At 42.5% G+C, this 26,165-nt stretch overlaps 2 protein-coding genes and 1 long non-coding RNA gene across 6 annotated transcripts; 1 reads left to right on the top strand and 2 right to left on the bottom strand.

Moving 5' to 3' along the window:
- The first annotated feature begins 795 nt into the window (after positions 1-795).
- Positions 796-4,639, top strand: LOC120741721 (N-acetylneuraminic acid phosphatase). Its single transcript, XM_040044743.1, has 2 exons — positions 796-967; positions 1,809-4,639. Exons 1-2 carry the CDS (start codon positions 803-805, stop codon positions 2,439-2,441), a joined length of 798 nt encoding a protein of 265 aa, XP_039900677.1. The 5' UTR covers positions 796-802; the 3' UTR covers positions 2,442-4,639.
- polr1b (RNA polymerase I subunit B) lies at positions 4,531-12,211 on the bottom strand. The gene is made up of 15 exons (XM_040044742.1): positions 11,353-12,211; positions 10,816-10,983; positions 10,587-10,733; positions 10,372-10,504; positions 10,157-10,293; positions 9,842-10,065; positions 9,577-9,748; positions 8,129-8,300; positions 7,758-8,039; positions 7,275-7,408; positions 6,586-6,756; positions 6,347-6,503; positions 6,066-6,262; positions 5,741-5,991; positions 4,531-5,638 (listed from the first exon to the last, which is right to left on the bottom strand). Exons 1-15 carry the CDS (start codon positions 11,527-11,529, stop codon positions 4,756-4,758), a joined length of 3,405 nt encoding a protein of 1,134 aa, XP_039900676.1. The 5' UTR covers positions 11,530-12,211; the 3' UTR covers positions 4,531-4,755.
- Positions 12,212-16,559: 4,348 nt separating this feature from the next.
- On the bottom strand, positions 16,560-24,892 carry LOC120741738. Of its 4 annotated transcripts, none has more exons than XR_005697674.1 (3): positions 24,851-24,892; positions 20,660-21,138; positions 16,560-16,749 (listed from the first exon to the last, which is right to left on the bottom strand). It is a non-coding gene; the product is annotated as an uncharacterized LOC120741738 (long non-coding RNA). The 4 variants fall into 4 exon arrangements; XR_005697675.1 differs by lacking the exons at positions 20,660-21,138; positions 24,851-24,892 and adding exons at positions 17,609-17,610; positions 18,137-18,175; XR_005697676.1 differs by lacking the exons at positions 20,660-21,138; positions 24,851-24,892 and adding an exon at positions 18,137-18,176.
- Between the last annotated feature and the right edge of the window lie 1,273 nt (positions 24,893-26,165).

Raw genomic sequence — 26,165 nt, forward strand, 5'->3', positions numbered from 1 at the left:
GCCATCGCGAGGAAAAACATCACAATGCCCAGAGCTCTTTGAGTAAGTCATTCGAAATACTAAGTGTGCATTGTATTTAATAAGAAAGAGCACTTATCCTCATGCTAGTGCACTTAATCATCATTGATAGTCACCTTACAGTCCCATTATGTCGTTTCCCGAAAGTCTTAGTCAGAGATTAGCGGTCAGAGTTATCACGACATGACTGAAAGAACAAGGAAGAACAACTGTCAGAAAATGATTAACTTAAAAATGGTTATTTTGTTCCAAGAAAATATAGTAATTATATTATTATTTGACTGTGGTTATTTAGCATTCTTTTAAAAAAAGAAAAAAGAAAAAAAAAAAGACCAAGTTTAAAATATATGAGGGTAAGGCTTGCAAGTTAAACTATCCACAGATTTAACTACACTTTTTGTATAATACAAACTACAGTAGGAAAGGCAATTTTGAAGTTCTGTATTTATATATTGTAATTACCCGCTAAGCACTTCCGGGAACTATCTGAAGGCTATTCGATTCACGTGACGATCATGTTCTTTTTAGTTTTCTCAAAAAATTGTTAACAATTAATGCCAGGGATACATAAGAGGGAATAACTAGGGAGGAATATAATAATGACGATAATAATAATAATAATAATAATAATGTTAATAATAATAATAATAATAGTAATAAAACTTCATTCATTTGCATTTCATTCAAATTCAGGAGAAGCAGAAGTTGAATTAAGTATGTGAAGTCTCTCTCCATCCAACAGCTACATAGCAATGGATTGATGTTAATTAGGACTACAACTCCCATGAATCGTTTCACTCGGCAGCACTTCCGCAAACGACCAGCGTTTTGGCGTAGAATGATAGAGCACTCCTCTACCGCTGACGGCATGGCTGTGAAAGCGATTTTGTTTGATTTGGACAACACGCTCATTGAAACGAGTCGGGCAGGTGAAGTGGCGCTAAAAAAGGTAATAAAATAAAGAAAATATTCGCCTAGAATTTAAGTTATTTCCGTAAGCTGATTACAGTCGGTTTTTGTAAGTTTTACATGGAAGTGCGTAGACTAGTGACGTCTTTCAGTCAACCCAATGATACATTTATTTTACTGTCTTCAGTTCGGGGCTCTTTATTGTCTATTTTAACTAACTGAGTGGCTGTTATGGACGTTTGCGCTGCTGTTGCCGCCTAGTTTTCACTTTTATTGTCCGATTGGCAGGACCGCATACGGATTCCGGAAGGGGCCACTATTCAGCTAATCACTAAACAGGCAGGGGCTCCGTTTGTCCTTCTTTCTAAAACTTTCGGATTGGCTAATCCTTGCAAACCAAAGTTTTGAACAGCTAGTGGATGGGTGTGCTCACAGACAGAGCAGTGCGTCTGAGGTGACCATCCCCGACACTCACACTGTACAAGAGAATAAAGAAAGGGAGATTAGAAAAAAAAGTTGTTTGATTGATTGATATATATATATATATATATATATATATATATATATATATATATATATTTTTTTTTTTTTTTTTTTTTTTTTGCTACAAAAATTCCAAATGCCACTAAAGCATGGAAAAATCAGAAAAAAAGCACATAATACATGTGAGGAACTAAAATCCTGTCGCACCTCAAAATTGCTTGTTTAGAGTACCAGAATACTAAAGCCCCTACAACCACCTAAATAAATACCCTTCTTTGTATCTTTGATTGTTCTTCAGCCACAGATGACTATTTTTATTTTAATTTTTTGCATTTGCATAAAATGAAAAAGGATTTTGGAGGCTAACATCTTGTGGTGAATTTCTGAATTTCATACAGACCAGTGAATTTTTGAAGACCACGCTGGGCCTTGATGACAGCACCGTCTGCACCATTTGTGACAAGTTCAAGCAGAAGCTGTTCCATGAGAGTTTTGACTGCTCAGCTGGTCAAACCATAGATGATGTCCGTGCGCATCACTGGGAGGAAAGCATCAAGGAGACTGTAGGGAATTGCTCTACGCCTTCTTTGCCAGCTCAGTGTTATAACATGTGGAAAAGCAGTCGCCTGGAGCTTCTCACTCTTTCTCCTCAAGTATGCAACCTCCTGAAACAGCTGCGCAGCAGATACAAGCTGCTGCTGCTGACCAATGGCGTAGCCCAGACCCAGAGAGAGAAAGTGGCGACGGCTGGATGTGAGGAGTTCTTCGATGCCATTGTGATCGCAGGAGAACACAAAGAGCAGAAACCATTCCCCTCCATCTTCAGGTTGTGTTTCAGCATGCTGGAGGTAGAGGCTCTGGACTGTGTGATGGTGGGAGATTCTCTGGACACAGACATTCAGGGGGGCTTGAATGCCGGAGTTCGGGCCACAGTTTGGATTAATAGTGCAGGGGGGGGCGCGTCAGAGAAGCCACACTACACTATCACTACTGTTCTGGAATTACCAGATATTCTGGCACAGCTGCAATAAGAACAACTGGTGAAGAGTGAATGAGTTTTACTTGAGATGTTGTGGGAATTTTTACCTATTGATATAATTGATTTAGATATGACTACTACTCCTATTAGTTTTCCAGTGTTCAACGAGGTGCATTTTAATTTGAGGTTTCTGGTTGGGATTTTAGACACCGTAATTTTGAACATAGAGTCTGTAAGAAAATGTGTGTTGAAGCTTCACTATTATACACATGAGGCAGTCAAAGTAATTGCATTTAGTTAAAAACTCGAGTACAGTTAAGATACTTGTACGAGATTATTAAGCATGTTTTTGACATTGGCACTGTTGGGTTCAAGGCATTTCAGACTGATGCCCTACTGTAATCACGTTAAATTTTTCCATAGCACATGCATTTCTGTATTCAATTCAGTAATCACATTAGTTATAATTTATTCTTCAGTTACACAAAGTTACCTGCATGATGAAATAAAAACACGTGTATATAATCAGCTAATTTCAGCTTGTGTGCTGGGAGGAGTTAGATGGACTGAACTAAAGTGCTTTTATAAAACTTGCCTCATTCACCCATTCATACGAGCACTGTTTTTCTATGCCTTACCTATGTAAGTGCTTTCTAACATTCACAGTGTCATACACCGATGGATTGGCAACTTGGGGTTAGTATCTTGCCCAAGGCGTGCAGACTGGAGCAGATGGGGACTGAATCACCAGCCGTCCTATTACTAGGTTACCTGCTCTTTAGACTTTTGAAAATTGGAGAATATGGACATTATTTTTGTTTTATTGCACAAAAGTACAAGAGTGTACAGGTAAAGTGCAAACTGTGTCCAGGACAGAAACAACTGCATCATACTGCTAAGACAACATCGTCTCATTGCGAGCATCAGCACATACAGCACGCCCACACAAACTAGCATTCAGGAAGCCAAGCAGATGTTAAAGCTGAGCAGCCAAAGCCTGATCTTTAGTAGGTAACAAAGGCAGTAATGAGCAGTCAGCATTGTATCCTCCATTTCTACAGCAGAATCAGTGCTGACCCATTCAAAGTCTTTTTGTTTAAACTTTGCTCTGCAGTCACACTTAAAACTAAAATAAGAGAATATTTATGTCCTCAATAGGCTGGGATTTGTGGGAGTGCAGCCTAAGGCTTGATTTAGACTTCTGCTTTGTAGAGCCTACGACCTAAACTACGCAAGCGGCTGTCTTCATTGCAAGCGTCTATACTTGTGCCGGTGCATTATGTGTTAATTACCATGTGGTTATGTTTTACATGCTGTATCAGTCAAGACACTGGGCCTTCTTTTCCTCCTGCATCCAGGTCTTCATTGTGGTGATTCCAATAGTTTGAGCAATCTCCCTCCAGGAATTTGCTGACATTTGCTAGTCCTTATATTGATGCTATTATTATTTATCCTTATACTGAGACGATTATTCTCTTACTAATAAATCCAAAAACCTCAACAAAGCAGTAGCTGGAAATGCACAAGAGGAAATGACGTACTGAACTGGTCGACAGTGTTTGTCGACTACTTTGAGCCAACGTGTATTTACAGGTTACACCAGTGGTCACAGCATTCTCACTGAAGCATAAATTCCCAGTAAGGTTTATATAAGAGGCTGCTAATGTATTTGATGTCATGAGTGGGATAACAAATTACTTTCTCCAGTGAGTAATGGAACGCATTACTTAAAAAAAAGTAATGATCCCAGCACTGTAGGCAACTCACCTTTTATCCAGAGCTGCTCACCCCTCCCTCTTCTCCATTGTTGTGATGAAATCGTTTTAGCCAGTTTTAATTTATTCTTATTTAATCAAGCTTGAAACAGTTTTGTTTGAAGAAAATACGATTTTGTGGGAAACGGGCTCAGTGCCTTTACTTCATCCTGATCACTTTTACACTAATTTACTGTTAGTAGCACCTCAGTAAAGTATTAAGCACACACTTTCCCCAAGGGGACATTTTCAGGACACTTTATATTTCCAGTGCATTTGGTGGTCATGCGTGAAATTTTAGTCCAATGTGGCACTTTTAATATTTCATAATTTCTCTTAATGGATCTGAGTAGTCTTGACTTCTACTGTAGCAATGACAAATTAACCTGATACTGAACATTTTTATTCATCGCAGAAGATTGTCAACCCGTGCATCCCATCATACACTGATACTTGGTCATGTTTTTGGGGCTAATAAAACTTTTCATGGACATCATGTTATGTGTTTGTCTTCTGTTGGCACGCATGATTAGAGCAGCTTTATTGAAACCCGTCTGAACAAAGTGTGCAGGGTTGGCGCTTTAAGGCATGAATCTTTACATCCTATAAAATTCACTTGACTTCTAATTTGACTTTGATGTTCATTGCAGCAAGCTCAGCTACAAAGTAGCGGAAGACATAAGGAACAGACACCGAGTCAACAGAGTCACTTTTGCCACACAGGGTGCAGACAGTCTTACGGTGGCGCATGGATGACCAGTAGGGCGGCGGTTTCTCCAACAAAGGGGAGAGAAGGCTGCCACAGTCAACGCACACCTGAGCCACTGAGCGGTCTGAGCAGTTGAAGAGGCGATCGTGAAGTAAGAATGAAGAGCCGTGAGCCAGCAGGGCGTCTCGCTCCATCTCCCCGAAACGGATGCCTCCCTGCACGTTCCTTCCTCCTACGGGCTGGTTGGTCACTTTGTCTCGTGCTCCTGTCGTCCTAACTTGAAACTTGTCGGAGACCATGTGACGTAGCCGCTGGTAGTAGACCACGCCGATGAAGATGTCTGCCTCTAGCTCCTGACCGCTCAGTCCGCTGTACAGCCGCTCCGTACCGTAGTAGTTGTAGCCGCCCGCCCGAAGCAGCTCGCCAAAGTAATCGAGCGCCGAGTTCTCCTCGGAAAAGGTGAAGGGTGTGGCGTCGTGGCCGAGGCCGTGCAGGGCGCCCGACTTGCCGGCCATGCTCTCGATGAGCATCCCAATTGTCATACGGGAGGGGAAGCCGTGGGGGTTGAACAGGATATCCGGAGTCATGCCGCTCTCGGTGAAGGGCATGTCCTCCGTCGGCCACAGGCGGCTCAGGATGCCCTTCTGTCCGTGGCGGCTGGCAAACTTGTCACCGATGGTGGGATTTCGGGGCATTCGTACAGTGATGCAGACGCGCTTGAAGCGGCCTGAGCCGCCGTCATTACTGCAGACCTTTATGTTGTCAACAATACAGGCCTCCTGACTCCTGCAAACAGAGAAGAGAAACCATAAAATGTGAATAAAAGAGGTATTTTACAACTGAGCTGATGAAAAATGATCACACTGCTACAAAAATGTTATCGCGTACTTGTAGTAGGAGATAAAGGTCTGCCCAGTGTTGAGGTTGATGTAGCTGTAGAAAGGGTCTCCATACTGAAGCACCGATCCGATGAAGGGCAGTCCATCAGCGTCTAGTTTTTCTTTCACTTTGGGGTCGCCTGGCTTGGTTCCAAACACCACGCCGTCTTCTCCCTTCACCTTCTCTGCCAGGTCCACCAGCTCCGTCTTGTAGATACTTCCATGGGCAAAGCCTCTCTCCCATGACGACTTGTTCACAATCTGATGAAAACAACATGTGTCAAGAGTTCAACCCTATGCCGATTAAAAATAGAGAACAGTTTCATTTAACTCACCATGGCATCTTCCATGTCGTAGCCTGTGTAGGATATGACGGCCACGATGGCGTTGGTGCCGCTGGGGTAGTTGTCGAGGCCGTAGTGGTCGTACATATAAGGCCTGACTAGTGGGCTCTGTGGGGTCTGGAGCCGGTACAGCTTGTTATCAGAGCGATCCATGAAAGAGTGTAGCGGGAAGCCCATAGTCTGCTTACCTGAAATAAGGGGAATGAGCACAGTGGTTCATGGAAAATGTGGGTTTGCTCAAAACTGTCAAAGAAAAGATTCAAATAACCTACCCATCTGACACTGGTACATGTTTCTGGGACTCTGGTTGTGGTCCGAGTATGGGATGAAGTTTGCCACCACACTGAGCATACTGTGAGGGAAGAGCTCCTGGTGTGTGGTTACTCTTGGTTCAATCTCATTCTCCAAGATTCCGACATTGATGTAAAGCTGCAGGCAAAGGAGAAAAGGTGCTCGGACTAAAACGGTGCTCTTACAGCTACAAAAAAAACCTCCACTTTTAACACATTACCTGTTCAAAGGTGCCAATCAACTCTTGCTTGCCAAAAGCCAAGTTCTGTACAGGCCGCACCATGCGACAAGGTGTTGTGAAGAGGAACAGGCCTGGATATAAGCTGGCCTTGCCTGTTTTGGGAACCAGGACAATCTCTGTCCAGGGAGGAATCTTCTTCTCTCTTAACACCTGGAGGTATAAGTTTTAAAGATCAGTTTTCTGCACAGTATACACAGGTGACACCAAGCAGGAGTTAGTATACCGTGAACCTGCAACAGACAGTGCACGAGTGAAGTGAAGAAGAGAGTGATACAGGGTAGAGTGGATGGAGACCAGTGTCAGAGGTGATAGCAACAAGAGCAAAAGGGATATAAGTAGGTAGCAAGACCTGCTCTGATGAACTGACAAAAAGAGGTGGAGCTTATGTTATCATAGCTTTTCATTGGGAGAGACCAGGATGGAGGCAATAAGAAATTAATATAAACGAAGAGAGGCAAAGCTGAGATGGTTTGGATGTGCAGAGGAGGGACAGTGGATATACTGGACAAAGGATGTTGAAGATAAAGCTGCCAGGCAGGAGAAAAAGAGCAAGAAAAGATTCATGGATGGACATGCAGAGGGCCGATGTGACAGGGGAGGATGCTAGGGATGGAGGCAGATGATCCACTGTGGCGCAGCTAAAGGGAGCAGCTAACAGAAGACAATACCTTGAACCTGCGCAGTGATTCAACCACAACTGGAGCCAAGTCAGCCTCCACCCAGCCAACAACAGCACCGTCCAGGACCACAGGGTAGCAGTCTGCGAAGGCCCGACCAGGAGTTCCATCCACTGGAGTGACACCTAAACGAGCAGATACAGCAAACGCATTTCAACCCAGTGCCACGTGCAGAGACTTTACCTGGCCAGGCCTACGAAGTATATCAATGACTGCCTGAGTTAATCTTTTATTTCAGCATTACTTTAATGATGTTTCCCTACAGGCAGGTCACTGTTATTGGAGTACCTTAAAAAAGTACTATTTAACAATTGATTCATGAAAGTACTGCTGTGTCTCTCATTTGCACACACACGCGCCGACCTCTCCTCCCTAATTGTCACAAATCTATAGAGTCTAGTTCTGTGGTAGACAATGGACTAGCTTTTGGTCCTGGGTAAGATTGTACAACAACTGCCTGAAGTCAGTCCTCACCAAGCGAACAGAGCAGAGCAGGCAGTGACGTGGTGGACAAGGTCAATGCCACAATTTCACAGCTGGCTGTCATGTGGTTCATGAGTCCGCAAGGCTCGCCGTCTGGAGTGTGGACAGGACACAGGAAGCCCCAGGACTCGGGCAGCAGCTTACGCACAGAGGTGGTCCTCATCTTAGCGAACGCTGCTCCTCTGTGCACGCAGCGGAAGTGAGACAGGTAGCGAATGAAGTTGAGCTTGTCAGCTACAACGCACAGCCCGGTGTTCTGCAGCATGCCCAGACCTGTGGGAGGAGGGAGCACATTTTTAGATGAATGAATGAATGTTTTAGTGAATTTTCAAAGCTGACCATGTATTAGTCTTGGACAGGACCTGTCTTAGACTGGAGGTTTCCAGTGGCCAGCAGATATTCAAATGGTCTGGTCAAGTCAGTTCCCATGTTGAGCATCTTTATCATCATTTCAGAGCTCCATCCTCCGGTCACTTTGCTGCCTCTCTTGTCAAAGGACAGCTTCACAGACACCAACCATGCAGTCAGTCTCTCCTGCAAAAACGTTTGAGTGGTTAAATCACACAACTGAAGGCTTAAGTGGAAGAAGACACTTTGTGTGAGCACTGTGGAAAGTGTTGGGAAGGTTACTTTTAAAATGTATTCCACTACAGATTACAGAATACATGCCCCAAAATGTATTTTGTAAGGTATTCCGTTACGTTACTCAATGACAGTAACGTATTCCAAATACTTTGGATTAGTTAATATATTATCATGCTTTTTACAACTACATGAATGTACTACTGCTGTGTGATTCATTACTATTACTGAAGGCTACTCGCCATAATGGCTTTCCACCGGCGTGGAAATACCAAAAGAGAGCATAGTCTAACATATGAATCAGGAAAAGACTGTCGTGTAATCCATTTATTTCAACAAAGTAACTGTATTCTGAATACCACCTTTTTAAACGCTAACTGTAATAGAATACAGTTATTTTAAATACATAATGCCGGTACAGTGGTCCCTCGTTTACTGCGGGAGTTATGTCCCAAAAATAACCCACGATAGGTGAAATCCGCAAAGTAGCCAACTTTATTTTTTTACAATTACTATAGATGTTTTAAGGCTGTAAAACCCGTCACTACACACTTTATACACTTTTCGCAGACAGGCATGAACATTTTCACACTTTTCTCTCTTAAACGCTCTCAAAGTTCAAACCTTCGTAGAAAAATAAGTCCAGTATTACAAAATGAAGGCAAAGGGACCCGCGGTTGCCTTTGACGGTGCAAAACGTCTCGTCGACATTGTGTTTGTTGGGGAGAAAAGTTACAAACATACAGTACAGCACACTGCTAGCAATCGAAGATTTATGTAAATTTAACAAGCTGAACGCATTCTGTACTGTAAAGGAGACACGGCACGAGATTGACTGACAATGGTCTACAGCCAATCAGGATGCAGAACACAATGTGCTGAAAAAAAAAAAAAACATGAAAAATTGCACCAAAAAAATCCGCGAAACAGTGAGGCCGTGAAAGGTTACAGCGAGGGACCACTGTACATGTATTCCATTACTACCCAACACTGACTGTGGATATGGAGCAGTCAGGTAAAAAGACAAGAAGTAGTCCACAGAAAAGAAACATGAATGTAGTGAAGGAGGACATGCAGAGGGCTGCTGTGAAAGATGTTAGCAATCGGGTGAGATGGAGGCAAATGATCTGCCTAAGAGGAGCAGCTGAAATGCTACTACAGTCCTCCTGCTCAGCAAAAGAGAAAGGACAAAGACAAAAAAACTAAGAAAAATACTGAAGATTCTTGCCTTCAGAAACATGAGGTAGAGCTGACCAGGAGTGAGCACTTCCTGGCACACGATACTGTCGGGGTTTTCTTCCATGCACTCCTGCTTGGCAAAAGTGAAGAGCTTCCTCGTCATCAGACAGAGCAAGTAGAACTTCTCCACGTCTGACTTCAGGTGGATGCAGATACACTCACTGATCAAAACAGAGTAAGCCCCTTTTTTAAAATAAACATACCACCAAACATAAAGCAGAAGGGTGTCAACCGTATCCATCCCCAGAACTTACTTTAACAGGAAGTTGGCACACTGTTCATTTGTGTACCACTCAGGGAGGTTCATCTTAACCCTGAAGCGCTCTCCGAGGTAATTGAGCACCTTGCTGCGGGTGGTGCAGTTCTCCTCCATGACGATGCGCAGCATCTCCGACACACAGGTCTTGTAGAAAGAATTGTCCTCGCGGCCTTTGATCAGCTCCTGGTAGATCTGGAAGTCTGTGAAGTCCACCAGAGCCTGAGGAACATGAGAGCAAATGAGCACACAATGAGCCTAAAGGATTTTTTATCATAATCTGTTCTGTAATAAAAGCTGCAGGCTTGCTCACCTTTAATGCAAAGCCTAGTGGGAGGAAGAAGAGCTCTTTCTGGTAGATGAAGTTCAGCATCACAGTTCCATTTTCCAGATAATGCAGGTTCATGTTGATGGCTGTGTGCTCCTCCCTCACGCAACGCATAGAAATACCTGAGTGAAGAAAAAGCCGGTGAAAACATGCAGGCGTGGACTCATTGCTGCACTGTTTTCTTTAGAAGTAATACTTACCGTACTGAGTGTAACCCTGACCCCTGTTCTTCCACTTGGGTCTTGACATGGCGATAGGATAGTTCCTCCTTGGCATTATCAGCATGCGGATAACCTTCTCAATTCCATTCACAATGAAATAACCTCCCATTTCCTGTCAAAGTTGATGCTGGTATTATAGGACAATATTTAAACCCATCCTGGCTCAGTTTAAAAGTACAGCTGCCATATCCTACCTCGGCTTCTTCGTGATGCTCTACGAGCTCTTTGGGGGACATGCCATGCAGGTTACACAGCTTGGACTTCACCATGATGGGCACATGACCCAGAGACTGCTTGATGATGCCTTTGGGAACTCCATTGATCGACCAGCTGACGTCTGCCTGAAATGAGTCAACACTCACCCAGTCAACATGGATTATTTTAAAACGTTGCTGTGGGAATATAAACACGACTCAGGCTTACCACTATTTTCCCTTTGTACGAGCATCTTCTTCCCCGGCACTCTGCTGGGAACACCTTCATTTCCTTGCAGATGTTTCCTTTGGCAACCACTGGGTTTTGGATGGCAGCTTCAACGAAACCAAGGCTGATCCGTTCATTTTTGAACATGAACTCTAATGGGGGGATGGACTGGGAAAGGTGACGGAAAAGTGAGAAACGTAAGAAAGGCAAAGATTATGGGAAGCAACTGCAAGAGGGATGTTCACAGCAGGTTGAGCAGCTTTCAGAGAAAATACTGCTGGAAATGATACCAGCAGCTAGTCGACCAGCAGGAAACCAAATTCTTCACTCACTCATTTCATCGTTGTTATGGTGGCTTTCACTGGCCAACAGTAACTCACTGCATATGACTGCACTGCGTGCTCAAGACAAGCTTACACAACTCCGAGTCACACAGCGTACGCTATTAATCGTAGTTTTAACTAGTTGGGGTTAATCGCTGGTCTTAATGAAGTGATTCATCACATTGTTGAGAACTTTGAAGAAACATTTGCTGACCTGCACAACGCGGTTGAGTCCGTCTGTGACTGCCTGGTCAAACGACTCGATGTGAGCTTTGGTCAGATCCTGAATGGCAGCATGCTGGGTGTCCTTCATGTGGCCAAAGCTTCCATCTGTCAGATTTTTCAGACTCGGACCTTTGGGAAGATCACTCCACTTACTTGAAAAATCCATGCTTGCGCTTGTTTACCACATGTGCATGGTTGACACAGGAAGCACATGCCCTACACAGGAAGAGAAGCGTTTTCTTCTTCGCTTAAGTTTTTTGGGTGTAACTAGACTCGCACACTGCTAGCTTAGCGCCATCTTGTGGGCGTAGTTATGCATAAAATTTCGTTTAGCTAAAATGACGCGAGTGGTGGTCATTGCGCCGCTCCTCCAGTTGGAGGCGCTGTGCAACCGACAAACAGCGGTGGTTTTCAATGGAAAGAGAGGACAGAGAAACTGCGTTGACGCTTTTATAAGCTGTAAAAACATGATATTTAAGTGTGTGTGCTGTGTGTATATTTCTGTGGAGAGGAGAAAGAGTATAAAAAGACTGGGTCCCGCTGTATTACTCAGGCTGCACTACAGCGTCTATTCACAGGCGCGATCCCACTACTGAGCGGCACGGGGGCTTTGACCTGCTCCGTTTCCGACCTGGGCCGGTGCACCCCTCTTTAGGCGACCTGGTGGTCCCGAGCTCCCCCAGGAGCACCATATCGATACCGAACTTAGTGCGGACACCCGATCGGCATAGTCCGCTGCAGCTCAGAGCTCCTGAGCTCAAACGATCCGCCAGCCTCAGCCTCCCGGTAGCTTGGATTACAGGCGCGCGCCACCGCACCCGGCGAGAGGTCCTCTTGTTCATGCAGGCTTTAAGGTGTCTACACGTGACGTCATCCGAGAGGGAGGCTCTGCCCTCGCGGCACCTGCTCATTTAAAATAACATTATTATTATTCCTGAAATTAAAAAAAAGCTAAAGGTAAAGATTAAATCTTAATGTTTCACATTACATATTCAATTTAATTTCATTATATAGCGCCACACTGTAACAACCCAACACTGTCTCAAGGTGCTTCATATTGTAAGGTAAAGATGCTACAATAATAGAAGATTACAAGAAAATGGCATATTGTAATGTAATAAAAGTGCATTGAAAACACGATTCAAAGTCACACCAACTTCAACCATTTTATTTTTCAAGGCTAAATCTTAATAGGACACGTCCACAGATCAAACTGAAAAACATTTTCTCCTCCAAATAACTTTGTCTTCCTGACCTTTGTCAGCTCCAGTTTCTAAAATCATTCAGTACTGGTTATCTTGACACATAATCCACAACTCCACTTATTACACTTTGCTTGCAGCAATATATTTACACTACAACATTTAGTAAAGAAAAACAACAACAGTCTCCTTGAGCTGAGGAGTTGTTAATAAAACTGCTCTGTGCTGAGTCTGCTTAATGACAGGAGGGTTTGTATGAATGCAGAAACTTTCATATAAAACAACTCTATTACCAGTTTGCTTCGGGTACAGGGAGTGGCAGTTTGATTATCCAGTGTCTGTACTGAATGATGCTGCTTTAAGTGCTTGATGATATGGTGGACTGACTCTATGTGATTAATAGAGTGAAATAATGTTGTGCATGTTTTTCATCTTATCTGCTTGGCAATAAATGGTCCTTTAAAACTTCTTTAACGACTTCTTGATGCATTCTCAATCATCCAGGTAAGCAAATCTCCAAAAGTTGATTCTGTTCATCTGGATGTAGCGCTTTCACTGCTAGAAACGTTTCATCACTCATCCAAGTGACTTCTTCAGTCTCAGCTGACTGCAGGTTTCCCCAATCTTATAAACAGGGATTGAATTGTGGCCAGGAAAGCAGAAGAACATCACATCAAGAAGGCCCTGAGTACATGTGGTTATCCCAGCTGGACATTTGTCAAAGCTGGGAAGGCTCCTAAAGGAAGCTCCATGCAATCCAGCCAAGAAGGACAACCGCTGACTAAGTGAAAACCTGTAGTGATCCCGTATGTGTCAGGAGTTTCAGAACAGCTGAGACACATTTTTTCTAAACACCATGTCTCTGTGGCTTTTAAACCCCAAAGCACGCTGGACCCCCGACAGAAACAGAGTAACATAGTGTACGCTGCTAAGTGCCAGGAGGGTTGTTATGATTCATGCATCTGGGAAACCAAACAACCTCTGGCGAAGTGGATGGCACAACACAGAAGAGCTACCTCGTCAGGCCAGGACTCTGCAATCTATTTACACCTACAGGCCAGTGGACACTCTTTCAATGATGAGGATGTACACATCCTGGACAGGGAGGAACTCCGGTTTGAGTGCGGAGTCAAGGAGGCCATTTACATGAAAAGGGAAAGACCATCTCTGAATCGAGGAGGGGGCCTAAGGGTACATCTTTCGCCATCTTACAATGCTGTGATTGCAGCCATTCCCCAACTCTCTGTGAATGGTACTCATGGCCATTGATCAGTGGTCTTTGATCAGTGGGTTTTGGTCATTGGTCATGAGAATTTGCATAATTATGATGAAGGAACTGATCTCTCAGCCCATTGTTCCTTCAGTGGGCTGGTTTCAGTCATTATGCAAATGTACTGTTTATAAGATTGGGGAAACCTGCAGTCAGCTGAGACTGAAGAAGTCACTTGGATGAGTGACGAAACATTTCTCCCACAAAACGCTACGTCCAGATGAACAGAATCAACTTTTGGGGATTCTTTAATGACTGAGCCTTTGCCTCTGGCTTGATGACTAAACTCTTCACTTTAAAACAGGTGGATTATATTAAAATCTATGATTATTCACTCCAAATTATTCTTAGACACTATAATAGGTCATCTGACAAATTCAGCTGCTTTTTAATGTAACACTGTGATGTTTATTATACTGAAGATTCACGATTCAGGATTCAAGATTCTTTAATTCAATTCAATTTTATTTATATAGCGCCAAATCACAACAAAAGTCGCCTCAAGGCGCTTCATAGATACAGAGAAAAACCCAACAATCATATGACCCCCTATGTGCAAGCACTTTGGCGACAGTGGGAAGGAAAAACTCCCTTTTAACAGGAAGAAACCTCCGGCAGAACCAGGCTCAGGGAGGGGCGGGGCCATCTGCTGCGACCGGTTGGGGTGAGAGAAGGAAGACAGGATAAAGACATGCTGTGGAAGAGAGACAGAGATTAATAACAGATATGATTCAATGCAGAGAGGTCTGTTAATACATAGTGAGTGAGAAAGGTGACTGGAAAGGAAAAACTCAATGCATCATGGGAATTCCCGGCAGCCTATTCTATTGCAGCATAACTAAGGGAGGATTCAGGGTCACCTGGTCCAGCCCTAACTATATGCTTTAGCAAAAAGGAAAGTTTTAAGCCTAATCTTGAAAGTAGAGATAGTGTCTGTCTCCCGAATCCAAACTGGAAGCTGGTTCCACAGAAGAGGGGCCTGAAAACTGAAGGCTCTGCCTCCCATTCTACTTTTAAATACTCTAGGAACAACAAGTAGGCCTGCAGAGCGAGAGCGAAGTGCTCTATTAGGGTGATATGGTACTACAAGGTCATTAAGATAAGATGGGGCCTGATTATTTAAGACTTTGTATGTGAGGAGCAGGATTTTGAATTCAATTCTGGATTTAACAGGAAGCCAATGAAGGGAAGCCAAAACAGGAGAAATAAGCTCTCTCTCTCTAGTCCCTGTCAGGACTCTTGCTGCAGCATTTAGGATTAGCTGAAGGCTTTTCAGTGAGTTTTTTGGACATCCTGATAATAATGAATTGCAGTAGTCCAGCCTGGAAGTAATAAATGCATGAACTAGTTTTTCAGCGTCACTCTGAGACAGGATATTTCTAACTTTAAAGATGTTGCTCAAATGGAAGAACGCAGTCTTACATATTTGTTTAATATGTGCATTGAAGGACATGTCCTGGTCAAAAATGACTCCAAGGTTCCTCACAGCGTTACTGGAGGCCAAGGTAATGCCATCCAGAGTAAGAATCTGGTTAGATACCATATTTCTAAGATTTTCAGGGCCGAGTACAATAACCTCAGTTTTATCTGAATTAAGAAGCAGAAAGTTAGCGGCCATCCAGGTCTTTATGTCTTTAAGACATTCCTGCAGTTTAACTAATTGGTGTGTGTTATCTGGCTTCATAGATAGATAGAGCTGGGTGTCATCTGCATAGCAGTGAAAATTTATGCTATGTCTTCTAATGATGCTGCCTAGGGGAAGCATGTATTATTTGTCACATGCATAGTTATACAAGTACAACACGCAGTGAAATTTATCCTGAAACACTCTTCAACTGCAAAAGGGGAGAGAAGAACATTATATACATAAAGTGAATATATACATGGAGGACATTATGAGCAGTAAGTGGCATTGTGTGCAGCAAGTAGGTGAAGTTTGTACATTAAATGAAAAAATAAAATACGCAATCTGAACATTTTAAAATAAAAATCTGAAATGTACAAAGTCAAAGTGTCTGGAAGAGAGTCCTGTCTCAGCCACTTATGGATGCTCTGTGTGTGGGGGGGGGGGCATGTTATGGTTTAGGGCCCGGATGGCTTGGGGATAGAAGCTCCTCTTGAGTCTCTCTCTCCTTGCCCGGATGATGCGGAACCTTCTACCGGATTGCAGAAGTTGGAACAGTTTGTGGGAGACCAGTAGGGTGGGACAGCAGCAGCGTTCTGCTGTACGGATCACTCTCTGAAGAGCTTTTTGGTCCTTAACACCAAAATTGAACTGAGCATGCACTGTAGCATTAATACTAATAGCTGAAAGTATTCGTGCTCCATTTAATTAAAATAAAAAAACTCTAGCTTTGCTTTAGATTGCTTTTGTTTGTTTTTACATTTATCCATTTCAGTCACTGAAAGAAATTTAAAAAAAAAAACGTTTCTGTGAAGTTGCAGTGTTTTTAGTAATTGCTACTCCCCTCCCTCGAGGTGGAGGCGCTGTGGGACCAACAAACAGCGGTGGTTTTGAATGGAAAGAGAGGACAGAGAAACTGTGTTGACGCTTTTATAAGCTGTAAAAACGTGATGTGTGAGTGTGTGTGCATATTTCTGTGGAGAGAAGAAAGAGTGTAAAAAGACTGGGTCCCGCTGTATTACTCAGGCTGCACTACAGCGTCTATTCACAGGCGCGATCCCACTACTGAGCGGCACGGGGGATTTGACCTGCTCCGTTTCCGACCTGGGCCGGTGCACCCCTCTTTAGGCGACCTGGTGGTCCCGAGCTCCCCCAGGAGCACCATATCGATGCCGAACTTAGTGCGGACACCCGATCGGCATAGTCCGCTGCAGCTCAAAGATCCTGAGCTCAAACGATCCGCCAGCCTCAGCCTCCCGGTAGCTTGGATTACAGGCGCGCGCCACCGCACTCGGCGAGAAGCTCCCTCGTTCATGCAGGCTTTAAGGTGTCTACACGTGACGTCATCCGAGAGGGAGGCTCTGCCCTCGCGGCACCTGCTCATTTAAAATAACATTATTATTATTCCTGAAATTAAAAAAAGCTAAAGGTAAAGATTAAATCTTAATGTTTCACATTACATATTCAATTTAATTTCATTATATAGCGCCACACTGTAACAACCCAACACTGTCTCAAGGTGCTTCATATTGTAAGGTAAAGATGCTACAATAATAGAAGATTACAAGAAAATGACATATTGTAATGTAATAAAAGTGCATTGAAAACACGATTCAAAGTCACACCAACTTCAACCATTTTATTTTTCAAGGCTAAATCTTAATAGGACACGTCCACAGATCAAACTGAAAAACATTTTCCCCTCCAAATAACTTTGTCTTCCTGACCTTTGTCAGCTCCAGTTTCTAAAATCATTCAGTACTGGTTATCTTGACACATAATCCACAACTCCACTTATTACACTTTGCTTGCAGCAATCATTTTACACTACAACATTTAGTAAATAAAAACAACAACAGTCTCCTTGAGCTGAGGAGTTGTTAATAAAACTGCTCTGTGCTGAGTCTGCTTAATGACAGGAGGGTTTGTATGAATGCAGAAACTTTCATATAAAACAACTCTATTACCAGTTTGCTTCGGGTACAGGGAGTGGCAGTTTGATTATCCAATGTCTGTACTGAATGATGCTACTTTAAGTGCTTGATGATATGGTGGACTGACTCTATGTGATTAATAGACTGAAATAATGTTGTGCATGTTTTTCATCTTATCTGCTTGGCAATAAATGGTCCTTTAAATCTTCTTTAACGACTTCTTGATGCATTCTCAATCATCCAGGTAAGCAAATCTCCAAAAGTTGATTCTGTTCATCTGGATGTAGCGCTTTCACTGCTAGAAACGTTTCATCACTCATCCAAGTGACTTCTTCAGTCTCAGCTGACTGCAGGTTTCCCCAATCTTATAAACAGGGATTGAATTGTGGCCAGGAAAGCAGAAGAACATCACATCAAGAAGGCCCTGAGTACATGTGGTTATCCCAGCTGGACATTTGTCAAAGCTGGGAAGGCTCCTAAAGGAAGCTCCATGCAATCCAGCCAAGAAGGACAACCGCTGACTAAGTGAAAACCTGTAGTGATCCCGTATGTGTCAGGAGTATCAGAACAGTTGAGACACATTTTTTCTAAACACCACGTCTCTGTGGCTTTTAAACCCCAAAGCACGCTGGACCCCCGACAGAAACAGAGTAACATAGTGTACGCTGCTAAGTGCCAGGAGGGTTGTTATGATTCATACATCTGGGAAACCAAACAACCTCTGGCGAAGTGGATGGCACAACACAGAAGAGCTACCTCGTCAGGCCAGGACTCTGCAATCTATTTACACCTACAGGCCAGTGGACACTCTTTCAATGATGAGGATGTACACATCCTGGACAGGGAGGAACGCTGGTTTGAGTGCGGAGTCAAGGAGGCCATTTACGTGAAAAGGGAAAGACCATCTCTGAATTGAGGAGGGGGCCTAAGGGTACATCTTTCGCCATCTTACAATGCTGTGATTGCAGCCATTCCCCAACTCTCTGTGAATGGTACTCATGGCCATTGATCAGTGGTCTTTGATCAGTGGGTTTTGGTCATTGGTCATGAGAATTTGCATAATTATGATGAAGGAACTGATCTCTCAGCCCATTGTTCCTTCAGTGGGCTGGTTTCAGTCATTATGCAAATGTACTGTTTATAAGATTGGGGAAACCTGCAGTCAGCTGAGACTGAAGAAGTCACTTGGATGAGTGACGAAACATTTCTCCCACAAAACGCTACGTCCAGATGAACAGAATCAACTTTTGGGGGTTCTTTAATGACTGAGCCTTTGCCTCTGGTTTGATGACTAAAGTCTTCACTTTAAAACAGGTGGATTATATTAAAATCTATGATTATTCACTCCAAATTATTCTTAGACACTATAATAGGTCATCTGACAAATTCAGCTGCTTTTTAATGTAACACTGTGATGTTTATTATACTGAAGATTCACAATTCAGGATTCAAGATTCTTTAATTCAATTCAATTTTATTTATATAGCGCCAAATCACAACAAAAGTCGCCTCAAGGCGCTTCATAGATACAGAGAAAAACCCAACAATCACATGACCCCCTATGTGCAAGCACTTTGGCGACAGTGGGAAGGAAAAACTCCCTTTTAACAGGAAGAAACCTCCGGCAGAACCAGGCTCAGGGAGGGGCGGGGCCATCTGCTGCGACCGGTTGGGGTGAGAGAAGGAAGACAGGATAAAGACATGCTGTGGAAGAGAGACAGAGATTAATAACAGATATGATTCAATGCAGAGAGGTCTATTAACACATAGTGAGTGAGAAAGGTGACTGGAAAGGAAAAACTCAATGCATCATGGGAATTCCCGGCAGCCTATTCTATTGCAGCATAACTAAGGGAGGATTCAGGGTCACCTGGTCCAGCCCTAACTATATGCTTTAGCAAAAAGGAAAGTTTTAAGCCTAATCTTGAAAGTAGAGATAGTGTCTGTCTCCCGAATCCAAACTGGAAGCTGGTTCCACAGAAGAGGGGCCTGAAAACTGAAGGCTCTCCCTCCCATTCTACTTTTAAATACTCTAGGAACAACAAGTAGTTCTGCAGTGCGAGAGCGAAGTGCTCTAATAGGGTGATACGGTACTACAAGGTCATTAAGATAAGATGGGGCCTGATTATTTAAGACTTTGTATGTGAGGAGCAGGATTTTGAATTCAATTCTGGATTTAACAGGAAGCCAATGAAGGGAAGCCAAAACAGGAGAAATAAGCTCTCTCTTTCTAGTCCCTGTCAGGACTCTTGCTGCAGCATTTAGGATTAGCTGAAGGCTTTTCAGTGAGTTTTTTGGACATCCTGATAATAATGAATTGCAGTAGTCCAGCCTGGAAGTAATAAATGCATGAACTAGCTTTTCAGCGTCACTCTGAGACAGGATATTTCTAACTTTAAAGATGTTGCTCAAATGGAAGAACGCAGTCTTACATATTTGTTTAATATGTGCATTGAAGGACATATCCTGGTCAAAAATGACTCCAAGGTTCCTCACAGCGTTACTGGAGGCCAAGGTAATGCCATCCAGAGTAAGAATCTGGTTAGATACCATATTTCTAAGATTTTCAGGGCCGAGTACAATAACCTCAGTTTTATCTGAATTAAGAAGCAGAAAGTTAGCGGCCATCCAGGTCTTTATGTCTTTAAGACATTCCTGCAGTTTAACTAATTGGTGTGTGTTATCTGGCTTCATAGATAGATAGAGCTGGGTGTCATCTGCATAGCAGTGAAAATTTATGCTATGTCTTCTAATGATGCTGCCTAGGGGAAGCATGTATTATTTGTCACATGCATAGTTATACAAGTACAACACGCAGTGAAATTTATCCTGAAACACTCTTCAACTGCAAAAGGGGAGAGAAGAACATTATATACATAAAGTGAATATATACATGGAGGACATTATGAGCAGTAAGTGGCATTGTGTGCAGCAAGTAGGTGAAGTTTGTACATTAAATGAAAAAAATAAAATACGCAATCTGAACATTTTAAAATAAAATCTGAAATGTACAAAGTCAAAGTGTCTGGAAGAGAGTCCTGTCTCAGTCACTTATGGATGCTCTGTGTGTGTGTGTGTGTGGGGGGGGGGGGGGGTGGGGGCATGTTATGGTTTAGGGCCCGGATGGCTTGGGGATAGAAGCTCCTCTTGAGTCTCTCTCTCCTTGCCTGGATGATGCGGAACCTTCTACCGAATTGCAGAAGTTGGAACAGTTTGTGGGAGACCAGTAGGGTGGGACAGCAGCAGCGTTCTGCTGTACGGATCACTCTCTGAAGAGCTTTTTGGTCCTTAACACCAAAATTGAACTGAGCATGCACTGTAGCATTAATACTAATAGCTGAAAGTATTCGTGCTCCATTTAATTAAAATAAAAAAACTCTAGCTTTGCTTTAGATTGCTTTTGTTTGTTTTTACATTTATCCATTTCAGTCACTGAAAGAAATTTAAAAAAAAAAACGTTTCTGTGAAGTTGCAGTGTTTTTAGTAATTGCTACTCCCCTCGAGGTGGAGGCGCTGTGGGACCAACAAACAGCGGTGGTTTTCAATGGAAAGAGAGGACAAAGAAACTGCGTTGACGCTTTTATAAGATGTAAAAACGTGATGTGTGAGTGTGTGTGCTGTGTGTATATTTCTGTGGAGAGGAGAAAGAGTGTAAAAGGACTGGGTCCCGCTGTATTACTCAGGCTGGACTACAGCGTCTATTCACAGGCGCGATCCCACTACTGAGGGGCACGGGGGCTTTGACCTGCTCCGTTTCCGACCTGAGCCGGTGCACCCCTCCTTAGGCGACCTGGTGGTCCCGAGCTCCCTCAGGAGCACCATATCGATGCCGAACTTAGTGCGGACACCCGATCGGCATAGTCCACTGCAGCTCAGAGCTCCTGAGCTCAAACGATCCGCCAGCCTCAGCCTCCCGGTAGCTTGGATTACAGGCGCGCGCCACCGCACCCGGCGAGAGGCGCTCTCGTTTACGCAGACTTTAAGGTGTCTACACGTGACGTCATCTGGAAACAGTGCTGCAGATAGCAGCCAACAACATTATCCTTCAGCATAGCTGGACTGGCCATCGGGTATACCGGGCATTTGCCCAGTGGACCGATGGTGATTTTTCGCTTATGGGCCGACGATTTTTTGTTTGTTTGTTTGGTTTTTAACCGTATAAACAATGAAAGGTGGTGGATTGGCCAGTTGGTCATGATCGACTCTGGGCTGGACCAATTACAGCGGTCGAACTTTAAAGTTCCGTATTTAGGTGTAAAGGAACGCGATTTGTCCCGAACTTCAGCAAAAATTAAAAAAAAAAAAACAGACACAAAGCTGAATTTATGCTGTGTCTTTACGCTGCACAGCTTCCTCTTCTTCTCTCATTCTCTCCCCCTCCATCTCCTGCTGCTACTTCAACCATGAAACTGATCAATGATCAGCTGATCGGCTTTGGTGTCCTTAGTCCCGTCTCGTTTGTTTATCGTCGTGCTAAACAACAGCAGCACGTTTAAGCTTGATAAGCTGTTGACCAATATCTAGTGAGAGGGAAACATGAAGATGAAACCAGGGGTTCCTTACTAAATCATCAGAGTTGAACAGGTGATGGAGAAACAGGGTTACCTGGAAGGGAAGTTATGAACTGTTTCTGAGAGACAAATAACACCAGCATCCTTTTCTAAGTAGCTGACAGCTGGTAACTGTGCAGGGGCGGGTCTAGCAAAGTTTTGCCAGGGGGCCAGGTAGGGCATTAACAGGGAAAGGGGGGCACAGAGAAATACCTTTCTTTCTTATTCTCATTTAAAATGTCTAGGTTTTAATAAATACAACTGAATCTTACAACCAAAGTGGTCATCTGATGTAAAATATGTAAAAACAATCCATTATTGTATATAGTAAATATTAAGTCTAATATATGCCCTAATAAGCTATAGTACTTTTTCCTTTGGGAAGGTACCATGTGTGCAGTCTGCAATTCTGTTGCGGAAAGATGTTGAATCTATTTATTTACTGTAGAAAAATAATTGGTTTCTGTGCATTTGTTTTACCCTGGCAATAAATTAAAGTCGATTACGTTGATTAAGCATCATTAGGCGGAGGGTGGGGGGCGGTTCCCTATTTTTGCTGGGAGTTGGCAACTCTGCTAGTTAGGTATATGTAATTATTGATTAGGTTGTTTGATATTTCCGGTAAGTACTGTTTAAAATACCAGAATAGGGAGGATGGTGTAGGTTTAAGTTTATTAGATTGATACATATATACCAACAGGACAGCGTACATCACTGTCACAACAGCATTTGTTTTCATTCAGAGGCTTTATGGCTTTTCCTATAATACCTGGTGGGCCGTTCTCTAGTCAAAATGCCCGGGCTGATTTTTTGTCCCAGTCCAGTCCTGCCTGGAGGATACCGTTTTAATGAGTGTTCAAACGAAAAATATAAGGAGTCTTGAAGAAGGATTTGTATTTTTTCACAATGGGGGATGCACAATTTGTACATTTTGTAAATATTCTAAATATTCTTAATTATTTAAACATCTTCCAGTACCCTGCTCTGTTTGCACAATAACAACACAGCAGTAGCAGTAATGCGAGTTATTTCCCTCAAGTGAAAGCTTTAAATGTTAGCCCGATGCTTAACTAGTCAACATAAGGCTTTCTGATTGAAGGCTAAAAGCGGCGTTGTCACCAAGTAAATAGAATATTGATTATATTTTTGTGTATTGCTGCAGCTTCTCCAAGTATTAACTTGGTGCTTTTGGCAACCTTAGGGGGAAATAATGGTAATATGACTGATCCATATGGACACAAAGAATAGCCACTTTTTTGTGCTACCGAAGTTCCCTCGCTTTCATTCAAAATCTGTTTATCGTTAAAAAACTTAAACATAATTGCCTCAATCTCACAATGAGGCCTATCAGCCACTGAGGCAGTAGACAAATGACTATTTCATACCTTAAGGCTGCTTGTTTATTTAAGGGAGATGAACAATACATTATAATTGTACATAATGTCACAGATGATAGATTAAATAGGTTTTTGAAAGATGCTTGTGCATCTAAAGTGTTGAATTGAACCGAGTATGTCATCTGTTCAAAGCCTCTCCCAGTCAGTGCTGTTCTCTGTGCTTGTCTTACTGTACATGATGTTATTAGCACAAACACTTTAAAGATGATAACTTAGGACTTTAACAATAACACAGACTGCAATGTAGTTAAGCGTCTTACAGTTAGTTTTGAATGAAATTAAAAAATAACACAAGCAAAGATCTGTCTCCTCCTGATTTTTGTGTCACATAAGAAAGAAGCATCAATATCTGATGAGAAGACTTATTAATTTGGCCTTTCACATGGTCTTACTGAGGTGATGAAGTGAAATATGCATCCTTTTTTGGTAATGTGCTGAAAAGTTTGAAAATGGACATTGAAGGTGCTTACAAAGTGCTTGAATTTGACCCTGAAAAAGGTTTATGAACCCCAGAAAAAGTCACACTTGGAGTAAAAACCTCTCACAGCAAGTTAATCATTAAATTAATTTGATGCTTTCAGCACAGAATTTAGTCACACAGTCAGGACAGCATCTGGTTTACCTTCATCGGTAAACATGTTTATGCAGTACATAGTAACAGTGTGGCTGAGTCCTCTGGTTCAAATCAGTTCCACTACATTTGGAGATGTAAGTCTTAACCTTTCACATGCATCAGGAAGGAAAATACAACCAACATTTAAATGTCTTAATTAGATTTATTTGAAGTGTCTTAATGAGCTTCTGAATGTGAAAGTTAGCAAATGTGGATTTTTACTGGCCAACAGTTACTCAGTGTTGGCTAATTACTCTTTTACTCTGAGTTGTTGAAACAAATCTTGGCTGTTGTTGGTTAATCTGATTCCTGAGCGCTTGTGTTTGTGCTCAGCCAAACACGTTGTTTTCTTTGTTTTGTTTTTTAAATGATGAAGCAGCTCCGCTCTCTATACAGGGAGTGCAGAATTATTAAGCAAATGAGTATTTTGTCCACATCATCCTCTTCATGCATGTTGTCTTACTCCAAGCTGTATAGGCTCGAAAGCCTACTACCAATTAAGCATATTAGGTGATGTGCATCTCTGTAATGAGAAGGGGTGTGGTCTAATGACATCAACACCCTATATCAGGTGTGCATAATTATTAGGCAACTTCCTTTCCTTTGGCAAAATGGGTCAAAAGAAGGACTTGACAGGCTCAGAAAAGTCAAAAATAGTGAGATATCAGGACAATGCTCCATCACACGCGTCCAAGTACTCCACAGCGTGGCTGGCAAGAAAGGGTATAAAAGAAGAAAAACTAATGACATGGCCTCCTTGTTCACCTGATCTGAACCCCATTGAGAACCTGTGGTCCATCATCAAATGTGAGATTTACAAGGAGGGAAAACAGTACACCTCTCTGAACAGTGTCTGGGAGGCTGTGGTTGCTGCTGCACGCAATGTTGATGGTGAACAGATCAAAACACTGACAGAATCCATGGATGGCAGGCTTTTGAGTGTCCTTGCAAAGAAAGGTGGCTATATTGGTCGCTGATTTGTTTTTGTTTTGTTTAATGTCAGAAATGTATATTTGTGAATGTGGAGATGTTATATTGGTTTCACTGGTAAAAATAAATAATTGAAATGGGTATATATTGTTTTTTGTTAAGTTGCCTAATAATTATGCACAGTAATAGTCACCTGCACACACAGATATCCCCCTAAAATAGCTAAAACTAAAAACAAACTAAAAACTACTTCCAAAAACATTCAGCTTTGATATTAATGAGTTTTTTGGGTTCATTGAGAACATGGTTGTTGTTCAATAATAACATTATTCCTCAAAAATACAACTTGCCTAATAATTCTGCACTCCCTGTATACTATTGACTGACTGACTGTCTGAGGCTAACAGTTACACAATCATACCAAATAGTTTCCACTTTCTCTTTTGTGTCACACATACTGAGACAATATTCGGGATAAATAACCATGAAAACAATTTACTTATTCAGTTTAGAGGTTTACACATCATTATAATCACAGAGCCCGCTTCACTTGAATTGTCCACTTGATGGCGCAGTAGAGCAAATGAATCATCACAACGCTTCGAACCAACGACAATTGGGTGGAAAGCTTCAGTTCATCATGAGGCTTCATCTCACCATCACTACAAAGAAGCCAAAACCCCTGCGTGACGACCCACTGCACCCTGCCTTCCTTTTGGCTCATGTGTGTCTTGTTTGCAGGTAATGGAGAGGCGGAGTTCCCGTTTACAATCAGTGACACTGGCAACACCTGGGCCAGTGTGCCAGGACTCTATATAAAAAGCCTTTAGGGCATAGTTTTAGTTGGCTCTGAGACACCAGGTTTGACTTTGGCTGTGTTAGGTTTGGTTTACTTTTGGCACTACTACATGCATCATCTTCCACTCATCCATTCCTTCCCACACTACTAAGATAAGATAAGATAAGAAAAACTTTATTAATCCCTCGGGTGACTAAAGCTGTAGTGCCTCTCCACTTCACTGGCAATACCTTTTGATGCAATACTTTTGTTAATAGTCTGGTGCAATAGACCTCATACTTGAAATGTGCAATTCACTTGTATTTTATTTTTATTCCAATTATTCTATTTATCCCTTCGTATATTTTATTTATATTTGTCTCTGTATTTATATAGTGTGGTGTGTGTGTGTGTGTGTGTGTGTGTGTGTCATTTTATAATATTATAACTCCTGTAAAACTTCTGTCGGTGCTGTGCTTTTGGAAACCGAATGTCCCAAGGATC

Source organism: Simochromis diagramma, unplaced genomic scaffold (genome assembly GCF_900408965.1).
Source record: "Simochromis diagramma unplaced genomic scaffold, fSimDia1.1 OVJJ01000486.1, whole genome shotgun sequence".
Taxonomy (NCBI): domain Eukaryota; kingdom Metazoa; phylum Chordata; class Actinopteri; order Cichliformes; family Cichlidae; genus Simochromis; species Simochromis diagramma.